Source organism: Erinaceus europaeus, chromosome 18 (assembly GCF_950295315.1).
Source record: "Erinaceus europaeus chromosome 18, mEriEur2.1, whole genome shotgun sequence".
NCBI classification, from domain to species: Eukaryota; Metazoa; Chordata; class Mammalia; order Eulipotyphla; family Erinaceidae; genus Erinaceus; species Erinaceus europaeus.
In genome coordinates, this window is record NC_080179.1 from 38505748 (window position 1) to 38527002 (window position 21255).

A 21255-nucleotide genomic window follows, 5' to 3' on the forward strand; every position below is an offset into this window, starting at 1 on the left:
TCATCTGAGCTGAGGCTCTGTCCACCTTCGGCATGGGTGGGTCACTGGCTCTTCTCATGGCTGAGGGTAGGAGCAGGTCTGGGACAATTAAAGGTCTCACTTAAGTTTCTGGGGCAACTCTCAGGGGGTGTGTGGTTCATGCAGTTCTGGAGTGTGTGTGTGTGTGTGTGACTGGAGCCCAGAGTGGGTGGCAGCATTTACCAAGGTGTGAGAATCACTTGTATGTATGTGTATGAGAGAGGGAGAATTCAGAAGGCTATAGTGGACTTGGATGCATAGGGAACTCTGAGAATTTTGGGCTGAAGACAGGGCTTGGGAGAGCAGGAAACCAAGAGAATTCCTGACCCCCCCCCCATTTTGCCTCCAGGGTCATCTCTGGGGCTTGGTGCCAGCACTACGAATCCACTGCTCCTGGTGACCATTTTTCAAGTTTATTGGACAGGACAGAGAGAAATCGAGAGAGGAGGGGGAGATAGAGAGGGAGAGAGAAAGATAGACACCTGCAGACCTGTTTCCACCTGTGAAGCATACCCCCTGCAGGTGGGGATCGGGGGACTTGAACCTGGAGCTCAGACCCCCTAGAATTCCTGTACTTTATCTACAAACACCTTGAAGTGCCCATGTTCTTTAGAGCCCAGGACTTGAACCCCTTTCTTTGGGAGTCAGCTTTGAGATGGGCTATGGTCTATCTACCACTTGCCTGCTTTAAGGGCTCAGCTGACTCAGCCTTTCCTGCCCTTCAGCACCAGTACTCTTGGCCTCTCTTCTGCACTGACAGGCCCTGAAGGCCTGCTCATGACTTTTGCTCCCCACAGGCCCAGCTCTGGCTACTGAGTTATTTATTTTTGTATTTTAAAAATTTTAAAAATTTATTGATTTGACAGGACAGAGAGAAATTGAGAGCTGAAGGGGAGGGAGAAAGGGAGAGGGGCTGGGTGGTGCAGCACCTGGTTAAGTGCACATGGTACTATGTGCAAGGACCTGGGTTTGAGTCCCACTTTCCTGGCTGTGGTGGTGGTGGGTGGGATGGACGATGCTTCACAAGTGGTGAAGCAGGTCTGCAGGTGTCTCTTTGTTTCTCTCCCTCTCTCTCTCCCTTCCGCTCTCTGTCCTATCTAATAGAAATGGAAAAAAAAAATGGCCACCAGGAGCAGCGGATTTGTAATGCTGGCATTGAGCACCAATGATAACCCTGCAGGCTCAAAAAAAAAGGAGTGAAGAAGATAGACACTGAAGCCCTGTTTCACTGCTCATGTAGCTTTATCCTTGCAGGTGGGGACTGGAGGCTTGAACCTGGGTTCTTGAGCATGGTAGAAGGTGTGTTCAGTCAGGTGGACCACTGTCTGGCCCCATCAGCTCAGGCTTTTGTGAAGCCACAGTGGGGCCTCTTCCTGGGGTCATTTCTGTGCCTCCCAGATCCCACCGTTGTTTGCTTTCTTTCTAACTGAGCTGGGGACAGTCTGGATTCCCATAGGTCTCAGCTCAGAGTGGGCATCCCTTGGCTATCCAGCAAGGAGCTTCAGGTATGGACTGCGGAGGGCAAGGCTCAGGTGGAGCCAGAGAGGGAACAGGGAAGGTGGGAGCTGGGTCTGCAGATGGAGTGTGATCGTCTGGAGGGGTGTGCAGCAGGAATGGGGAGGGGGTGCTGACTTGGCCTCTGCCCCGTACCCCCAAGTTGCACTAAATTTTGGCTGTGGGCTCCCTCCCAAATATGAGGCCCAAGGAGCACGAAAGGGGACCGCCACACTCCCCTGCCACTCTGCTGGGGAGAAGGTGTCCCAGCCCCAGGAATGCCTCTGACAGTATCCGGGGACCCAGGAGGCTCGCCTGCCTGCAAGGAGGACAACACACTTATTGGGGCCATCTAGGGCTGCCCAGCGGGAGGCAGCTGGATACTATCCCCTCTACAGGTCCCCAGGCAGGGGAGGGCTGTCCCCCACCCTGGGGACTGACTGGGGACTGGTAGGGGCCCAGCTGTGGCTGGTACATGGGAGGCAGAGCTGGGGTGGCCCCGGCACATCTGTGCTCACATCACGGCCTTGTCTGGGGAGCACAAGGGACGCTGGTATGGCCTGAAGCTGTGCCCCACAGCAGCCGCACTGGGGGACTCCTTCCATGGGGTGGACAGTGTAGACAGGCTCTGATGTGATGGTGAGGCTGGGGGGGGGGCATAAGCTGGGCAGGAAAGGCTGGGCCTGCAAGCTTCTGTGACGTCAGCTGTCTACAACAATGTCTCTTCAGTCACAATGTCACACTCATCTCTGCCACCAAAGTATTTCATTGCGGAAACTAGGGAGGGGCCGGGTGGTGGTGTCCCTGGTTAAGTGCATGTATTGTCATGCACAAGGACCCGGGTTCAAACCCCCAGTCCCCACCCGCAGGGGGAAAACTTCACAAGTGGTGAAGCAGGGCTGCAGGTGTCTCTCTGTCTCTCTACCTCCTCTCCCCCTCAGTTTCTCTCTGTACTATCAAATAAAATGAAACAGATAAAGTTAAAAAAACAAACAGGGAGGCATGTCAGGAATGGGGTGACCCTTCCTCATTACCTCCTCTCTGTGAGGTTCCACAGAGGCCTGGATACTGTGGCTTCCTTGGATCTTTAACCAACACATCTCACTTGGGAGTTTCTGAGTATTTTGTGTGGCCTAGGTTCTCTCTATCCTATGTGGAGACCTGAGGAATTTTGGAGAGGTTTTTATTTTTTTTTCTTCCAGGGTTATCTCTTGGGCTTGGGCTCCGTGCTGGCACTACAAATCCACTGCTTCTGGCGGCCATTGTTTCCATTTTATTGGATAAAACAGAAATTGAGAGAGGAGGGGGAAATAGAGAGGGAGAGAGAAAGAGAAATAGAGACACCTGAAGACCTGCTTCACCACTCATGAAGTGTGTCCCGTGCATGTGGGAAGTGGGGGCTCACACCCAGATCCTTGCACAGGTCCTTGTGCTTAGTACTGTGTGTGCTTAACCCAGTGTGCTACTGCCCAACCCCTGGAAAAGTTTTCTCCCTTTTTCCTTTTCTGTTCCCCCTCTTAGTTAATTGTCTTTGCTGGGGCTTTATCACTTTATCACTTTTTCAGCTAGAAAGAAACACACAGGGAAGGTGAGAAAGAGGAAGAGAGATAGAAAGAAAAGGAGTTCCCGATGGCCAAGCTTCCTCTAATGCAGTGAGGGCTGGGCTTGAACCAGGTCCTCCTGCACAGGGCAAAGCAGCCCACTGCCCAGGTGAGCTACCTCGCTGGCCCTTGAACCTTTCTGTTCACCTCACGTCTCCTGTGCTGTCCTGCAGCCGCTCTCTGCTCTGCCGATATGGCCCCTGGGAGCAGGCAGTCCTGTTGTGTGGGAGCAAACTGGGGCCCGAGTGCCCAGGTCAGGCTCCTCAGCAGTTCCCTGCCTCCATGTCACCCTTGGCAAGTCACCCAAACCCTCAGCCACCTTAGGTAGTGGGGACCGTGCTGTCAGAGGTGCGCATGGCGGGCGCTGGCCCCATACACAGCAAGGCTTTCCACAGACAGCAGGGGCAGGGCAGCCCTGCCGCTGAAAGTAGGCAGGAATACTTGGAGGCAAAGGTACAGGAGGGGCCTGGAGGGTACCGAGCATGAGTACTGCCCAGAACTAGGGTGTCACCCAGGGGAGAACATGTGTCAGGGTGGGAAAGCCGAGGTGGCCCGCAGGTGCTGCTGGGCACCTCTGGTGTCCTTGTGCACCCTCTCTGCTGGGTGGTATTGTCTTCAGCCTCTCTTGAGGCTGGCTTGCAAGGGCATGAGGCTGGCTGTCATTTTGGGCCCAGGACACTTAAGGCAGTGGGTGCATAGTTGTGGGCTGAGAGAGGAGAGATCAGCCCCAGGCTTGCTCAGTGCCAGCCTCAGCCTGGGGTGTCTCTAAGGCCCAAGCGTGGCTGGCTTGTGGCAGCTGTCCCTCAGGGTGTGCGGGAAGCACAGGGTCAACTGTGGGGTGCCTGTGGTCCTCACCCCATTTTGTCATTCTCTCCCAGACCGAGGGCACCCGGCTGCAGAAGGACCTTCGCACCTACCTGGCCTCAGTCAAAGGTATGGGTCGAGAGTGGGTCTCTGTGAGGTGGGACTCCATAGACACAGGGAGGGCTTTTCCCCACAGGAGGATTAATGCAGAACAGGCCCCTCAGTGGAGGGACTCTGGGCTCAGTGGAGGTCACATGCTCTAGAGCCTTCATGAAGCAGAGGGCAAATATGCCTGATCTCCCCTCCCCCAGGACCTCTGTGGGCCCACTGCAGTGTTATTCTTCTGCCCACAGCCATGCACGAGGCCTCCAAGAAGCTGAATGAGTGTCTGCAGGAGGTGTATGAGCCTGACTGGCCCGGCAGGGATGAGGCCAACAAGATAGCCGAGGTGAGCATGGGAGCAGGTGCCTCAGCCTGGCCACGGAAAGCCTGCTCGGCCTCAGCTTCTGGCCCTCCCACCTCTCTAGTCCTGCCCCTTGATAAAGCCCTTCTGGGTCTCACATGCTGTCTGTTCTTGGGTCTGTCTTCTTGCTTTGGGGGTCTTTTTTCCCCTTTGCTGATGCCCCTTTGCACTGAGGTGGAGTATTGCTGAGGCATTAGACTGAGTATATGGGCTTTGTCTGTGTGTGTGTATGCGTGCGCGTGGGAGAGGGAGACAGAGGGAGGAGAGATAGAGAGACAATGGGAGAGAGGAAGAGAGAGACAGAGGTAGAGAGATGGAGGGAGAGAGAGATGGAGACAGGGAGACAGAGAGACAGAGGGAGGGAGAGAGAGAGAGACAGAGAGATAGTGGAAGAGAGAGACAGAGAGACAGTGGGAGAGAGAGACAGAGGGAGAGACAGATAGAAAGACAGAGAGACAGAGACAGTGGGAGAGAGAGGGAGAGAGACAGAGGGAGACAGAGACAGAGAGATAGGGAGAGAAACAGAAAGACAGGGAGAGAGACAGAGACAGTGGAAGAGAGAGGGAGAGAGACAGGGAGACAGAAACAGACAGAGAGACAGAGGGAGAGAGAGATAGAGGGAAAGAGAGGGAGAGAGAATGAGAGAGATAGAGAAAGATGAGGAAACTTCTCTTGTTCCCACCTCACAGTCATATCAGGGGAGACTCTCTGCGTGTATGTGTGTGTGTGTGTGTGTGTGTGTGTGTGTGGTGGGGGTTGTTATTCTTCTCTTCCCCTCCCAGATTTGCTTTGTGTAACTGAGTGGATATGAATTAGGGGAGCAACTCCCCCCAAGTCAGATGCTTGTAATGCTTGCATAGAGCTGGTCATCCAATCGCTCCTTAAGTCTCTCCAGCATGGGGCTCTTCAGAGGGTCAGTGGCCACGTGGACACTAGCCAAATCTCTAAGAAGTATTTACATTACTGGATGGCTCTGTCTGTATCACAGCCATGAAGACCTTTCCAGATGACATGTGTTCTGCATGCAGACATGTGCGAGACTCAAATATCCACCTCAACTTCCAAGAGCAGGAAACGTTTCTGGTTAGGTTGAGACTGCATCTCTTCTTGCTGGCGAATGGTTTCTTAGTGACCATGTCAGGCTGTTAATTCCACTTTATAGAGGAGGAGACCTGGGGTCTGGGAAGCCACTGAACTGCCAGGTGGTGGGGCTGGGAGGCCAGGGCTGAAGTGATGTTCATGGTCTCTTTCCTCCTGCAGAACAATGACTTGCTCTGGCTGGACTATCACCAGAAGCTGGTGGACCAGGCGCTCCTGACCATGGATACGTACCTGGGCCAGTTCCCTGACATCAAGGTGAGAGGTGCTCTTCCTCTGTCCATCTGACTCCAGCCTGCAGCCTATACAGGAGAGAGGGAGAAGGAGAGAGAGAGAGAGAGAGAGAGAGGGAAAGAGAGAGAGGCACTTGAGGGCATTGAAGGACTCAGGCGACTCTACTGGCAGCCTGCTTCTCTGAACAGGAGCACCTGGTCTTTCTAAGCAGGGGCTTCAGACTCCCACCTCTAGGGCTCCAGGCTGTGGAGACTTCCTGGGGGGTGTCTGTGTGGAGTCACGTCACCCTGGAGTGACTGCGGGTCTGAGGTGCACTGAGGGGATGCTGGCCTGGGTGTGTCATGCCTCAGAGGCAACCCAGACATGGCTGTATGCCTGAGGGGAGTGTGCTCAGCTGTGTGTTGCCACTCGTCTGGGTGTGCTGGTACTCAGGTTTGCACAGTTACAGTGTCAGCTGCCCCTGCTGGGCCCTGACCTTTAAGGGTCTCCTGTCCCACTGAGGCATGTGGCACCTTGGGCACCTTCTCATTTATTTAATATTTATTTATTCCTTTTTCTTGCCCTGGTTGTTTTATTGTTGTAGTTATTATTGTTGTTATTGATGTTGTTGGATAGGACAGAGAGAAATGGAGAGGAAGGGAAGACAGAGAGGGGGAAAGAAAGATAGACACCTGCAGACCTGCTTCACTGCTTGTGAAGCAACTCCCCTACAGATGGGGAGCCGGGGGCTCAAACCAGGATCCTTAAGCTGGTCCTTGTACTTTGCACCACCTGTGCTTAACGGCTGCACTACCACCTGACTCCCTATTTATTTATTTTACCAGAGTACTTCTCAGCTCTGGCTTATGGTGAGACAGGGGATTGAACCTGGGACTTCGAAGCCTCAAGCATGAGAGCTTTTTTGCATAACCTTTATGTTATCCCTCCCTCCCTCCCTTCCCTTCCTCCCTCCCACCTTTCCCTTCCTCCCTCTCTCTCTCTCCTTTCCCTTCCTCCCTCTCTCTCTCCTTTCCCTTCCTCCCTCTCTCTCTCCTTTCCCTTCCTCCCTCCCTCCCTCCTTTCCCTCTTTCCCTCCCTGCCTTTCCTTCCCTTTCTCCTTCCTTCCTTCCCTCCCTTCCCTCCTCCCTCCCTCCCTCCCTTCCTTCCTTCTTCCCTCCCTCCCTTCCTTCCTCCCTTTTCTTTGGATAGAGATGGAGAGACTGAGGGGCTGAAAGGGGATGAAAGGGGGAGAGACAGAGAGACACCGGCAGATATGCTCCACATCTCCTGAAGCACCTCTCTACACACCACAGGCAGGGAGCCTGGGATTAAATCTGGTTCCTTGCTCATGGCCATGTGTGCACTCAGCTGGATGTGCCCCTGCCAGGCCACTGGCCCTAGGCACATTGGTCATGGAAGCAGAGGGATAGAGATGCCCTCCTCTGTAGTATGGTGGCTGTTAACATGTGAGGGTCCCCCTCTTGCCCCAGCCCTGCCATTCCCCTCAGACCCTTCAGAACACTTCATGGACTCTGTGCCAGGAGTCTGAGGGTGGTGGCAGAAGAAAGAGGAGCTCAGGGGTATCCTGAAGGAACAGAGAGTAAGACAAGGGAAGGGGGTCATTCATGCAGCCATGCGACTTGCACCTGGGTTATGATCTGACCTCTTTGTTCAGGGCGACTGCTGTGGAGAGGTGAGCTCCTGCTCCTTGTCACCACAAATGTCTCAGCAGGTTTTACTTATGTTTTGCTGGACAGCTTCTTTTTCATTATTTTTTTAAATTAGTTACTTAATAATGATGAGCAAGAACAGGGTTACAATTCCACACAGTTCGCACCACCAGAGTTCCGTATCCCAATCCCCTTCATTGGAAGCTTCCCTATTCTTTATTTCTCTGGGAATATGGACCAAAGATCTTTATGGGGTGCAGAAGATGGAAGGTCTGGCTTCTAAAATTGCTTCTCTGCTGGACATGGGTGTTGAGAACCTGTTTCTATCTTTCCCTAGTGGGAAAGGTGAGACTTTGGGACTCATTGGTGAGGTTGGCCAGACCACTTCTAACCTTCAGTTTATGGTGGTACTGGGGATTGAATTTGGAACCTTTGGTGCCTTAGGCACACAAGACATTTTACATAGCCACTATACTGTATCTCTGTCACTCTCCTGTCCTTCAACTTATTTATTTATTCACATGTTTATTTTTGCCACAAAAATGCATGATTTTGCTATTCCCAGCAAGCTTGTTTTAAAAACGTTAAACCATGGGAGTTGGGCGGTGTAAAAACATTAAGACAATCATTTATTTATTTATTTATTTGTTTATTGGGTAGAGACAGAGATAGATTGAGAGGGGTGGGGGAGATAGAGAGGGAGAGAGACAGAGAGACATCTGCAGTCCTGCTTCATCACTTGTGAAGCTTTTCCACTGCAGGTAGGGACTGGGGATTTGAACCTGGGTCCTTGCGCACTGTAATGTGTGTGCTCAACCAGGTGTGCCACCACCTGGCCCAAGAGATTTTTTAACCCCATTTTTATCACAGATAGAAGCAGAGGGAATGAGGCAGAGGGGAGAGAGGAGAGCTACCATATCACAGCTCCATTGCTTGTGGTTGGTGCTCCCATGTAGTGGCTGGGGGCTTGAACCTGAGTCCTAGAACTCTGGTCTTCACACATGGATAAGTGTGCTTGTCCTCTACCAGGTAACCTGTCTCCCCATCCTTTGATGGGTTTGCCCTTCTGGGTACACCTAGCGCTCTAGGCCCAGCATCTCTGGGCCTGGCCTGGGTTAGCATCTCATGGGGTTGTCAGCCCTGTTCACCCCCCACTCTCTTGCCTGTGGTCCAGTCACGCATTGCCAAGCGAGGGAGGAAGCTGGTGGACTATGACAGCGCCCGGCACCATTATGAGTCCCTCCAAACGGCCAAGAAGAAGGATGAAGTCAAAATTGCCAAGGTATGGGCTGAAGGTGGCAGGGAGGCTGCAGGGGATGCCCACACCTGGAGGGTAAGGTGGGAGGAGTCCTTGTCCAATGCTGCACTCATCCATCACGCCCCTTCTCCCCTGCTTAGCCTGGCCTGACAGTCTCTTCATGGCTGGTGGCTGGCCCCACTGTGGCCCCAGAGCTGGAGGCGGGGTGGCACTGGGCCCAAAGGTGGCGGACTGCAAGTCCCCTGTGGGTGCTGAGGTGAGGGTTCACTTCTGTCCTTCCACTCTGCTCTGAGGTCACTTTCCAGAATCTGAACAGGCCTGGCTTGCTGGGAAGGTCCCACCAGGCATGGTGTGCTGAGTGGAATTCTGTTGTGGGATCCCAGGGGGTCTGACGTGACTCTGTCTGGACTGGAATCAATGTGGGTGAGGGGAGAGGCCATACTCCACTGGGTGCCCCGCCCCACCAGAGGCAGGACTGTGCTTGCTGAGAGTCTTTTACCCCTGCTAACAGATCTCACATTTTGCTTTACAGTTGGACCTCATCCCCTCTTGCCCCTGCCCTACTTGGGATTCTTCTTAATTCTCTCAAGCTGGGGGTGGGGTGGGAGATGGGGGGAGTCCTTCACCTGCTTGTGGGGGTGGAGGGGGACGGCCAGCCTGCCTGTTGCTGCCTTAAGGTGCTGGGACTTGGTGTTTAATACCTGTGTCTCTCTCTCTCCCCACCTCCCTCCCGTTTCCACTCTCCTTCGCCTCCATCTGTCCCTCCCCACGCCCAGCCTGTCTCGCTGCTTGAGAAAGCCGCCCCCCAGTGGTGTCAAGGCAAACTGCAGGCTCATCTCGTAGCTCAAACTAACCTGCTGCGAAATCAGGTGACACCGGCTTCTAACCTTGCACGTGCTGGCGCCTTCTGGTCTGTCTCCCCATCTGCCCAGCTGTCCTGCTGCCAGGGGTCGGGGAGGGAGGGCCTTGGCAGCAGGGAACTCTTCTAATGTCTTTGATGGACAAACTCCGGCTTCCCTCAAGCCCCAGGGCCCAAGGTAGGAGGCAGGCAGAGGCTGGGACTCCGGCTGATGGGGATCAGGAGTCGTCCTGGCCTGCCTCTTAGATCCTGGTGTCTGGGGGATATGTGGCTGGAATTTTCCTTACTCCAGGGACCCAGGAAAGACCTGGAGCCATTTGTTTTCTGGGAACAACCCAGCAGGGAAATGTGATGTTGTTAGGAGCTATTTGTGCTCCTGATTTACATTTCATTTTATTATTATTATTACTTAATTTTATTAGTGACATAATACAGACTTACAAAATTATGAGATAACAGGGGTATAATTCCACATTGTTCCCACCACCAGAGTTCTGTGTCCCCACCCCTTCCATTGGAAGCTACAGTAGTTCTCCCAAGGTTGCAGACATGGGTTGGCTATGAATTTTATAACTATCTATATTTCTATGTATTTGCCCATTTTTCTATGGTCCTTCCTTCTCTTCCTTTCTTTTTTAATTAAAAAAATATTTACTTAGTGATTTAATAATGGTTAACAAGATTGTAAGATAACAGGGATAAAATTCCACACAGTTCCCACCATCAAAATTCCATGTCCTATCCCTTCCATTGGAAGTTTCCCTATTCTTTATCCCTCTGGGAGTATGGACCAAAAATATTTTTTAAAAAGTATTTTTATTTATTTATTTATTAATGAGAGGGATAGGAGGAGAGAGAAGGAACCAGATATCACTCTGGTACATGTGATACATGTGGTACATGTGCTGTTGGGGACTGAACACAAGACCTCATACTTGAGAGTTCAGTGCTTTACCCACAGTGCCAATCCTGGGCCACTGGACCAAAGTTTTTTATGGGGAGCAGAAGGTGGGAGGTCTGGCTTCTGTAATTGCTTCTTCACTGGACATGGGTGCTGGCAGGTGGATCCACACCCCCAGCCTGTTTCTGTCTTTCCCTAGTGGGGCAGGGCTCTGGGGAGGTGGGGTTCCAGGACACATTGGTGAGGTCGTTTGTCTGGGGAGGTCAGGATGGCGTCATGGCTGTCTTACATTGTCTTTCAAGCCTCCCAATACTGGGAGGCTCTCCTGAGTTACTGCAGAAGCAAACCTGTGCAGAGAGACATGGCCTCCTGCCTGGAGTTCCGGAGCCTGATCATAGTTGAGTTGAGGTTTACCTGACCCAGTCCTGAGGTCATTTCTCAAACTCCTCAGCTCAGGGCTCCAGTGGGTTCCTGGTCTACCCTAAGCAGGCCAGACTCACAGGTACCCTGTGGGACCTCCTGGTACTCTGAAGGGGACATGGCTGGGACACTGTGTCTTGAGCCTTGAAGTTCTGCTCTGTGGGCATTTGGTGGGGACAAGCAGTCGGCATCATGGAGGCCCAGAGTGATTCCCTGGGAATGAATTTGCACAGAACTCCTGGTTGACCTTACTATCTGGCAATGTTCAGTCTTTAAGTTTTTTTTTTTTTTAATCTTTATTTATTTCTTTCTTGTATAGAGACGGAAACCAAAAGGGAAGGGGGTGACAGAGAGGGAGAGAAACAGACAGACAGACACCTGCAGCCCTGCTTCACCACTTGTAAAGCTTCTCCCCTGCACGTGTGAACCAGGGGCTCGAACCCGGGTCCTTATGTATTGTACCATGTGTGTTCAACCAGGTACACCCCCACCGGGCCCCGAAATATTTGGTCTTCTCAAAAGCCTTGCGTGCCTTGGGTGCAGGAAGCCTCATGGTTTTTTCTTTTTTGCCTCCATGTTTGTTGCCAAATCCAAAGCTCCTGGAGGTCATTTTTTCCCTTTTGTTGCCCTTATTGTTTATGGTTGTTGTTATTATTGTTGTTAGATACGACAGAGAGAAATTGAGAGAGGAGGGGAAGACAGAGGGGGAGAGAAAGACAACTGCAGACCTGCTTCACCACCTGTGAAGCGACTCCCCTGCAGGTGGGGAGCTGGGGGCTCAAACCGGGATCCTTATACCAGTCCTTGTGCTTTGCACCATGTGTGCTTACCCCCCTGCGCTACTGCCCAGCCCCTGTGGCTTCTTCTTCAGTGAAACCTACAGGACAGCAGCACCTCTTCCTGGCTCTGGAGGTGGGGGTGGGGTGGGGGAGGCAAGTGACAGGCCTGACCCAGGAGCTTGGGTTTCTTTCTGGGCAGTGCCCCGTTTTTCCTGGTCTGTGTCGTGATTTCATCATCTCCGACCCATATGTGTCACATGTCCTTAATATGGAGAGCTCCAGGCTTATCACAGGCTATGGCCTGATTTTTTTTTTCCAGGCCAAAGCTGTGGACTTGACTTTGGGGGAGGGGGATACTGAGCTGCTGCCATCCTCACTCTGGGGTTGTGGTGACTCTGTGCTGGGGGAGACCATCTGAGAGACTGCAGGATGTGGGTAAGAAGAGACTGGCCTACAGGTAGCTTTGGATATGGATTCCCAGCTGGAGGGGAATATGTCTCCTGACCCAACCTTGTGGCTTCTGCAGGACTTTCCTGTCCTAGGACAGGTTTACTAGGAGACTGGGTATGGCAGAAGCAGCTAGAAGGCTGTGAGACCTGTCCTGTGGCTGCTGGGCTGTGTAGAGTTGGGAGGAGTGGAGAACCCTTCTGTCTCCAGCCTAGGGGGTGCATCTGAGGGAGACTTCAGACACAGCTTTGGACATTGAGCTGTGTATATTTTGCTGTTATAAAGTGGCTTTCATATTTGTACCCAGTTTTATTTCTTGAGGTCTTTTTTTTATTAAGATTTTTAAAATTACCTTTATTTATTGGATAGAGACAGCCAGAAATCGAGAGAGTAGGGAGAGATAGAGAGGGAGAGAGACAGACACCTGTTGCCCTGCTTCACCACTCATGAAGCTTTTCCTCTGCAGGTGGGGACCAGGGGCTACAACCTGGGTCCTTGTGCACTGTAACATGTGTGCTCAACCAGGTGCTCCACCACCTGGCCCCCTTGAGCTCCTTCTTCTGCTCCCTCCTTATCTCAGGTCTCCTGGGAGGGGGGGTAAGTGTTCAGAGTCACCAGTGCGCAGCTGGTTGGTTGTGAGCTCGGGCCCAGGACGGTGAAGTCTGGGGACAGTGGGGCCTACGGAGATGTTCTGAGTTGACTTACTGGCCACCCATGTCCCCAGGGATTCTCTGTTCGTCACTGGCTAGTTTCCCAAACCTGCATGCAGAAACTGGGTATCATTGTGTAGGGTGTCTGCCCATCACCCCAGCAGAACCAGAGGGGTTCAAGGGCACCCCCATACCCTCAGCTCTCTCCCCATTTCGTGATGCTGCCCTTGCTTCTTTTATTTTAATTAAAAAATATTTATGCATTGTTGGATAGAGACTGAGAGACATTGTAGGGTTGAGGGAGAGCTAGAGAAGAAGAAAGACAGAGAGACACCTGCAGCCCTGCTTTACCACTCGTGAAGCTTCCCCCCTGCAGGCGGGGACCAGGGGCTCGAACCTGGGTCCTTGTGCACTATAATGTGTGCTCTCAACGAGGTGGGCCACTACCTGGCCTTGCCAGTTGCTTCTCAAAGAACCAGAGTATGAGGAATGTGACCTGCAAGAATACCCAGGACCTCAGGGGAATCAGAGCCACCCTGTTCTCTGCCACTTTACACAGCACAGTGTGAACTGTCTGCTGTCACTGCCCCTACCGCTGTCATGGCTGCTCTTTCGGGGGGGGGGGGTCAGGGCCGGCATCATGGGTGGTGGCTGAGTCCTTCCAGCCAGAGGGTTTCTGTGCTGTGAGGAGCTGGGGTGGACAAGGCCACCACTGAGGGATGCCAGTTCCTGGCAGTCAGAATAAGGATGTGAACAGCAGCACCAAGCACTTGCCTCTGGATGTGTGAGAGTCTCCCGGTTTGTGGATCCATTTTGTAAGCTGCTGTTAGTAAGTCCTGCTTGCCAACTGAGTGATGCCCAGAGGAGTAAGGCAGAATAATGCAGCTTGGGGCCTACACAGTTAGGCATTTCCTCTCTCTCTTCTTTCCTTTTATTTTTCCTTTCTTTTTTTTTAAAGATACGTTTATTTATTTATTATTGGATAGAGAAAGAGAGAATTGAGAGGGAAGGGGGAGATGGAGAGTTAGAGAGAGACAAAGAGACACCTGCAGCCCTGCTTCACCACTTATGAAGCTTCCTCCATGTAAATGGGGAACTGGGGTTTGAACTCGGCTCCTTGAGCACTTTACTATGATGTGTGTGCTTAACCAGGTGTGCCTCCACTTGACCCTTGGCACTTGTTTTTATTATTTGACCCTGAGTTTTAAAATCAGATCTTTAAAAAAACAAACAAGTCAGGGGTCTGGGTGTTGGTGTACTTGTTGAGTGCACATGCTACAGAGTGCCAGGACCCAGTTTCAAGCCTCCTGTCCCCACCTGCAGGGTGGAAGCTTGTCAAGTGGTGAAGCAGGGCTGCAGGTGTCTGTCTATCTCTCTCCCTCTTTCCCCACTCTTCTCAATTCCTGACTATCTCTATTCAATAAATAAACAAAGATTTAAAAAAATAAAAAACAACCCAAACAAGTCAGGCAAAGAGCTCAGTTGCAGCTGGGAGAAACAGTGGCCCCTCACTCCTTTCATCCTGTCCCCACCCCCAGTGCCTGTCCAGGGCTCAGGGCTGACAGAAGCTGGCCAAGCCCATCCTGGCCCTGTAGCTGAAAGAGACAGCCAGGCCTGGAAGCCACTTGGCGCTCTTCTGCCTCTGCCAGAAGCTGCTGGTGGGTTTACCCCTGGGCACAGCCTTCCACGGTCCTCGGCTGTGACTCAGACCCTGAATCCCTGACTGGGTGACAGCTTCTGAGTCACTCTTTCCACCAGCTCTCCAGGGTGCGCTGACAGGACCCCTTCTCTGAGGGGCTATGACTCAACCTCTCCCTGGCTTTGCCCTCTGGAGAGCAAATGTGTCAGCTGTCCCTTTCTTTCAAAAATATTATTTATTTATTTATTATTAGATAGGAAGAGAGAAATTGAGAGGAGAGGAGGAGAGAAAGAGGGAGAGAGACAGAGAGACACATGCAGCCCTGCTTCATTACTCGTGAAGCTTTCTCCCTGCAGGTGGGGTCTGGGGACTTGAACCCGGGTCCTTGTGCATTGTAATGTGTGTGCTTAAGCAGGTGCCTCTTGCTTACGGTCCCTTTCTCTGCCTTCTTTAAGGATGCTGTGGGGCTCTAGTGCCAGTCTCATGGGTCTAAGCAGAATTGGGGCAGCCAGGATGCCGTGAGCAAGGCATCGATGGAAGGCCTCAGGAGTGGACACAGCTCCTCCAGGCCTCACTTCCCCCTGCCTTTCTGTTCTTTCTTTTTCTTTTTCTTTTTAGAAAAAGGTTTTTATTTATTGGGGAGAGACAGCCAGAAATCAAGAGAAAAGGGGGTGATAGAGAGGAAGAGAGGCAGAGAGATGCCTGCAGCCCTCTTTACCACTTGTGAAGCTTTCCCCTGCAGGTGGGGACCGGGAGCTTGAACTGGGGTCCTTGTGCACTGTAACATGTGCGCTCAACCAGGTGCACTACTGCCTGTCCCTGTTGTTCCCCCTCCCCCCTTTCTGGATGTCCTGAGCAGCTGCCTCTGGCCTTGGTCTACTGGGGTCGCCCAAGAGAGGGGCTGCTGGAATGGAGGCAGGGGAGTCTCTTGGGGGGAAGAAGTACAGACTGGGCAGAAGCCAGTCTTGAGCTAAAGGAATACTCAGTAGGGGCAGTGAAGCCTGCAGAATGATGCTGACATTGTGCAGGAGATCCCACATGGACTCTGTATTGCCACTGGGGTCTGCCTCTGGACCCTGCTGTGCTCTAGCCCCATGGCTGCCCCCCTTGTAACGCATTTGGGCCAGGTAGGACCTCTCCCTTATCAAGACTGTCTGCCCCAGCCCCCACAACCCGTCTTTTCAGAAGGACCCCACAGACCCAGCTACATGGGCCTCTGGCTGTGTGGGTGTCCATAGCTGGCTCTGCCTCCATCTTGGCCTGAGCCCTGGCCCCCTGCACTGGCTGGGAGGTCCTGGGCCCTTGGGTGTGGGGGTGGGTCTGGTCTGGCTGAGGCTGGCTGGGGTCCGAGGCCCAGCAGCGGGAATGACAGGTCCTGCTCCTCAGGCTGAGGAGGAGCTGGTCAAAGCCCAGAAGGTGTTTGAGGAGATGAATGTGGACCTGCAGGAGGAGCTGCCATCCTTGTGGAACAGGTGAGGGGTAGGAGGTAGTGAGGCCGAGGCCTCTGCGGGGGCTGGGTCTATGGGGACAGTGGTGGGGACCACGCATGTGTCCTGAGGGCTCACTTGGCCTCTCTCCTTCCTGCCCTCCTGCAGCCGGGTGGGCTTCTACGTGAACACGTTTCAGAGTATCGCGGGCTTGGAAGAGAACTTCCACAAGGAGATGAGTAAGGTAGGCCCTGCTGACCTGTGGGCCTCAGGCCTCTGCCAACGGTATGGACGAGTTGGGTCCTGGAAGGGGTCTCCTTAACCCTTTGGGGTCCAACACACATGGAGACATAGCACCTTTTCAGTGCCTTGGGGAGGAGCCTGTTTTATTTTATTGTATTTTACTTCCCCCTACCCCCCACCTCCAGGGCTATTGCTGGGGCTTGGTGCCAGCACTACAAATCTACTGCTCCTTGGAGGCCATTTTTCCCATTTTATTGGATAGGACAGAGAGAAATTGACAGAGAAGGGGGAGATAGAGAGGGAGAAAGACAGCCAGTTGCAGAGCTGCTTCACCGCTTGTGAAGCATACCCCCTACAGGTGGGGAACCAGGGACTCAAACCTGGATCCTGGCTTTGGTCCTTGTGTTTTATCCTATGTGTGTTTAAATGGGTGTGCCACTGCCTGGCCTCCTTATTTTATTTTTAATTTTAATTAATTAATTAATTTTAAATATTTATTTTCCCTTTTGTTGCCCTTGTTTTTCATAGTTGTTGTAGTTATTATTATTGTTACTGATGTTGTTGTTAGATAGGACAGAGAGAAATGGAGAGAGGAGGGGAAGACAGAGAGGGGGAGAGAAAGACAGACACCTGCAGCCCTGCTTCACCGCCTGTGAAGTGACTCCCCTGCAGGTGGGGAGCCAGGGGCTCGAACCGGCATCCTCACGCTGGTCCTTGTGCTTCCTCACACTGGTCCTTGTGCTTCACACCACGTATGCTTAACCTGCTGTGCTACCGCCTGACTCCCCTTATTTTATTTTTAATTACATTTATTTATTTATTGGCTAGAGACAGCCAGAAATCAAGAGAGAAGGGGGAGATAAAGAGAGAGTGAGAGACAGAGAAACACCTGCAGCCTTGCTTCACCACTCTCAAAGCTTTCCCTCTGCAGATGGAGACAGGGGCCTTGAACCCAGGTCCTTGTGCACTGTAATATGTGCTCTCAACCAGGTGCACTGTCACAGAGCCTGTTTCTAAGGAGTATCCCCTCTGGTGTGTCTGGACCTATGGAAGCTGCTAGGTTCCTGGATGCTGTGAGCCAGACCAGAGGTCCAGCACAGCCCCCCATTCCAGCCCTGCTTTCTTGGCCTGAGCACAGAGAACTCTCCTTAAACTGGAAATACTTTCTTGGCAACATTAGTCCAGGTAGCTCAGGGTCAGAGAATGAAGGCAATTTCCTGGTTTTTATGCAAATAATAAGTGAATGACTAGAATGTTCTCAATTTTTCTCTTTTTTGTTTTTAATTTTTTTATTAGGGATTTAATAATTACTAACAAGATTTCAGATCACAGGGGTATGATTCCATATGATCCCCACCACCAGAGTTCTGTGTCCTATCCCCTCCACTGGAAGTTTCCCTACTCTTTATCCCTCTGGGAGTGTGGACCAAAGGGTGCAGAAGGTGGGAGTTCTGGCTTCTGTAATTGCTTCTCCGCTGGAAGTGGGTGTTGGCAGGTGGATCCAAACTCCCATCTGTCATGTTTTTTAAGACTTATGGCAAGACTGCATTATCTGCCAGGATTTGGTGTGAGAAAGGGTCTAAGGTATTTTAAAAATTAAGTAGTTAATTAATTTTTACTGGAGCCCTGCTCACCTCTGGCTTATGGTGATGCTGAGGACAGAAGCTGGTGCTTGGGAGCTGTGGCAGGAGAGTCATTTGCGGAACCGTGCTGCTTATGTCTCCGGCTCTTGATTTCTTTCTTATTTCGGCTGTCAAGGTTATACTGCATCAGCACCATGCCAGCACACTTGCTTTAATCCTGGTGGACTTTTCCCCACCCCCACCCCCAGGCAGAGGTAGAGAGATAGAGGAGAGAACCACAGCGCTTCACTGTTGATGAAGCTCCTCTGTGCAGGTGCTCCCATGTATTGGCCCAGGGCTTGAACCTGGGCCCATCCTGCAAATGTGTGCTTTACCAGGGGAGCTGTCTCCTAGCTCCCAGCTCCCTGAACTCTCACACCCTGTTTTTTTTCACTGGACTTGAATGGACAGTTAGGCTGTAAAGAGGGCTGGAGAGAAACCATTGTTTCCAGCCTCTGTCCTCTGTGCTGTGGATGGACTAGTCTGTCTGCCTCTGCACCCCTGCCAAGGGCCTTGAGGAGTGCAGGGATGGTGACTGACGCTGGGCTAGTCTGCCTGCCTCTGCTTCCAGGCCAGGAGGCCTGCAGTGATGGTGACAGACTCTGGCCCCGGGCAGCAGGGGAAACAGCTCTCTGGAGTCACTGTCCGGACTGTGGTCCCTGCATTTTAAGACACCCCTTCCCCTTTTCTTTTCTTTTCTTTTCTTTTCTTTTCTTTTCTTTTCTTTTCTTTTCTTTTCTTTTCTTTTTTTTCTTTCTTTAAATTTTTATTTATTTATTGGGTAGGGACAGAAAGAAATTGAGAGAGAAGAGGGAAATAGAGAGACAGAGAGATACCTGCAGCCCTGCTTCACCACTTGTGAAACTTTCCCCCTGTAGGTGGGGAATGGAGGCTTGAACCTGGGTCCTTGCACACTGTAATGTGTGTGCTTAGCCAGGTGCGCTACCTCTTGATGCCCCTCCTCTTTTCTTCCTACTTTTCCATCTTGCTTTTGAATGATGGAGACAATTGATATCTATGTCTGTCTGTCTGTCTGTCTGTCTGTCTGTCTGTCTATCTATCTATCTATCTATCTTAACACAAATGCAGAGAGAATCCAGGGAGGAATTCAGTTACAGAGCTCATGTTTTGTTTTGTTTTGCTTTTTTTTTTTCCCCTTGGTTTCATCTCCAGTATCACTATTGGGTTGTTGGAAAAGCCATGACTCAATTCTTCTCTGCCTTTATCCAATAAATAAATAAATAAATAAACAAATAAATAAAGGGTTAAGTGCATATGCTGTGAAGCACAAAGACTGGCATAAGGATCCCGGTTCGAGCCCTTGCTCCCCACCTGCAGGGGGGTTGCTTCACAAGTGGTGAAGCAGGTCTACAGGTGTCTATTTTTTTCTCCCCCTCTCCATCTTCCCCCTCCTCTATTTCTCTCTGTCCTATTCAACCACAATGATATCAGTAACAATAATAACAATAAGAACAATAAGGGCAACAAAACTGGGGGAAAAATGACCTCCAGGAAAGTGGATTCTAGTGCAGGCACTGAGCTCCAGCAATAACCCTGGAGGCAATATATATATATATGAAAAACAGAAAAAAGGCAGGCATTTTCAGGAAGGAAACATTTGTGTGACTTCCTCTCTGAGCTTCCTAGTGGGCAAAGCCAAGGGGGGATATTCCCATTAGAGTCACCAAGTGTGTGGGGTACACGTCTGCTTTGCCTGTGTTTTTGTGCTATCCAAAGGGATGGCCTGGAAGCAATTTGTCACAATTACATTAACCATCAGGATCAATAGTCAGTTTGCAAAAGTGATCTGAAAAAAATTTGAAAGGTATACATACAGCTGTCAGCAGAGCAAACCACCTTCTTTATTTCTTCATTTATGTTCTGGGTCTGGTGTGCTGGGGAGAGCAAGGCCTGTTCTGGGGAGGGAGAGGTGGGGCCCCGGGGCTGTGTGGGTGGGGAGCAGAGAGGGGCAGCTTGGCCTCAGGGGCTTCCACTTACTCGATGTTCTTCCTGAAGCTCAACCAGAACCTGAACGATGTACTGGTCAGTCTGGAGAAGCAGCATGGCAGCAACACCTTCACTGTTAAGGCCCAGCCCAGGTGAGTGATGCCTGACCCTATGGCAGCTGGGAAGTGTGGCCTGGGGCTGGCTGTTGGTGCTGCCAGCTCAGGCAGGGCCTGGGATGTGGGTACCTGGGAATCTGACCTTCCTGGTTTGCCCTCCCTGAGTTCAGGGGAGCGAGGAAGGACATCCCTGCTGCTTCAGTGGCTTCTCTCAGGGCAGGGGCACTTCCTGGAAGTCTGTCAGTCACCTGAATGGGGACTGGCTTCTGCATCTGGACAGAAAGAGCTGGACAGCACCTGTCTAGCTCTGACGAGGGCTGGGTATGGAACCTTCAGGAAAATGAGCTGTTCTTGGGGCCAGGCTCGGGTGCACCCGGTTAAGTGCACATAGTATTAAGTACAAGGACCCACACACAGATCTGGGTTTAATCCCCCACTTCCTACCTTTAGTGGGGATGCTTCACAAGTGGTAAGGCAGGTCAGCAGGTGTCTCTCTTCCTCTCTATCTCCTCTCCTGTCACAATTTCTCTCTGGCCTACCCAATAATAATAAAAAAAAGACCACTAGGAACAGTGGATTCATAGTGCTGGCACTGAGCCCCAGTGACAACCCTGAAGGTAAAAATGAAAAACAACAACAAAAAAAGAGCTGTTCTCTTAGAGCAGGGGTTAGTGCTCCTCTCCCCTCCCCTCCCACTCTTGGGGAAGGCTGAGAGCCTCAAGGGTGGATTTCTGCACACCCCAGAGAGGCACCCTTTCTCCCACCCTGACCCCTCAGCCTCACTTCCTGAGGGCACAGAGGAGCTCAAGAGGCAGCCTTGGGAAGCCCTGCTCCTCTGGCCGAGACACACGCAGACCAGTAGCCAATCTGGGGTCTCCCTGGCTTCCTGCTCTCTGCCTTGCAGTACTAGGTGGGGGCACTCTGAGCCCTTCTTTCCTGGCCTCTAAGGTATCTGCTTCTTGGTGCTCTTGGGGGTACTGGCTCAGATGGTAATGCAGTGAGAGACCTTCTCTCCTCCTGAAAATCCAGTGTGTGGGAGAGGGCATCCAAGGGTGCTCCTGAGGGGGAAGAGTTCCCTGCTGGGAGGAGCAGCCTCTGTATCCCACTTGCTGGGGGAGGGAGCTGGAGGCCACTGGGCTGGGCAGGAGGGAGGTGGTGAGGGTGTTGTGGACAGCATGAAAGTAGAGGCTATCCACATCCCCTCATACCACAGTGTGTATTCTGTGGCCTGCTGGTCCCTCTTCTAGGGGGCCTGCAGAGTCTGGCAGCTGCCAATACCTTCCTGGCACCTGCAGCTGGGAGCCCCAGTGGGCTGCGCCACAGCCCATGTTGACCAGTGAACTTTTAGTTCACATTTCCTGTGGCTTCTGGCCTTCCTCTGGGGGCAGTCCACCTCCTGTTACTTTTGTTACTTGCCCAGGGGGCAGCCAAGGGCCTCTGGGTAGCCAGGGAGGCCCTGCCCCTTTGTGGAAGCAGGGAGGGAATAGGCCACACCCTGTACATGCCCACAGAAAGAAAACTAAACTGTTCTCCCGACTGCGCAGAAAGAAGAACAGGTACCAGTAGTGAGTGCTGCGTTGTGGGCC

At 52.0% G+C, this 21255-nt stretch overlaps 1 protein-coding gene across 23 annotated transcripts in view; it reads left to right on the forward strand.

Moving 5' to 3' along the window:
• BIN1 (bridging integrator 1) overlaps window positions 1-21255 on the forward strand; it is a 79027-nt gene that overhangs the window by 40546 nt on the left and 17226 nt on the right. For 8 of the 23 annotated variants that reach the window (XM_060177943.1, XM_060177947.1, XM_060177948.1 and 5 more), the window contains exons 3-11: window positions 3992-4046; window positions 4271-4365; window positions 5641-5736; window positions 8536-8643; window positions 9396-9488; window positions 15701-15786; window positions 15910-15985; window positions 19623-19705; window positions 21181-21234. In XM_060177943.1, coding sequence (XP_060033926.1) covers window positions 3992-4046; window positions 4271-4365; window positions 5641-5736; window positions 8536-8643; window positions 9396-9488; window positions 15701-15786; window positions 15910-15985; window positions 19623-19705; window positions 21181-21234 — 746 coding nt within the window. The remainder of the gene's footprint in view (window positions 1-3991; window positions 4047-4270; window positions 4366-5640; window positions 5737-8535; window positions 8644-9395; window positions 9489-15700; window positions 15787-15909; window positions 15986-19622; window positions 19706-21180; window positions 21235-21255) is intronic. The other 15 variants (XM_007534715.3, XM_016193244.2, XM_007534716.3 and 12 more) reach the window with 5 other exon arrangements.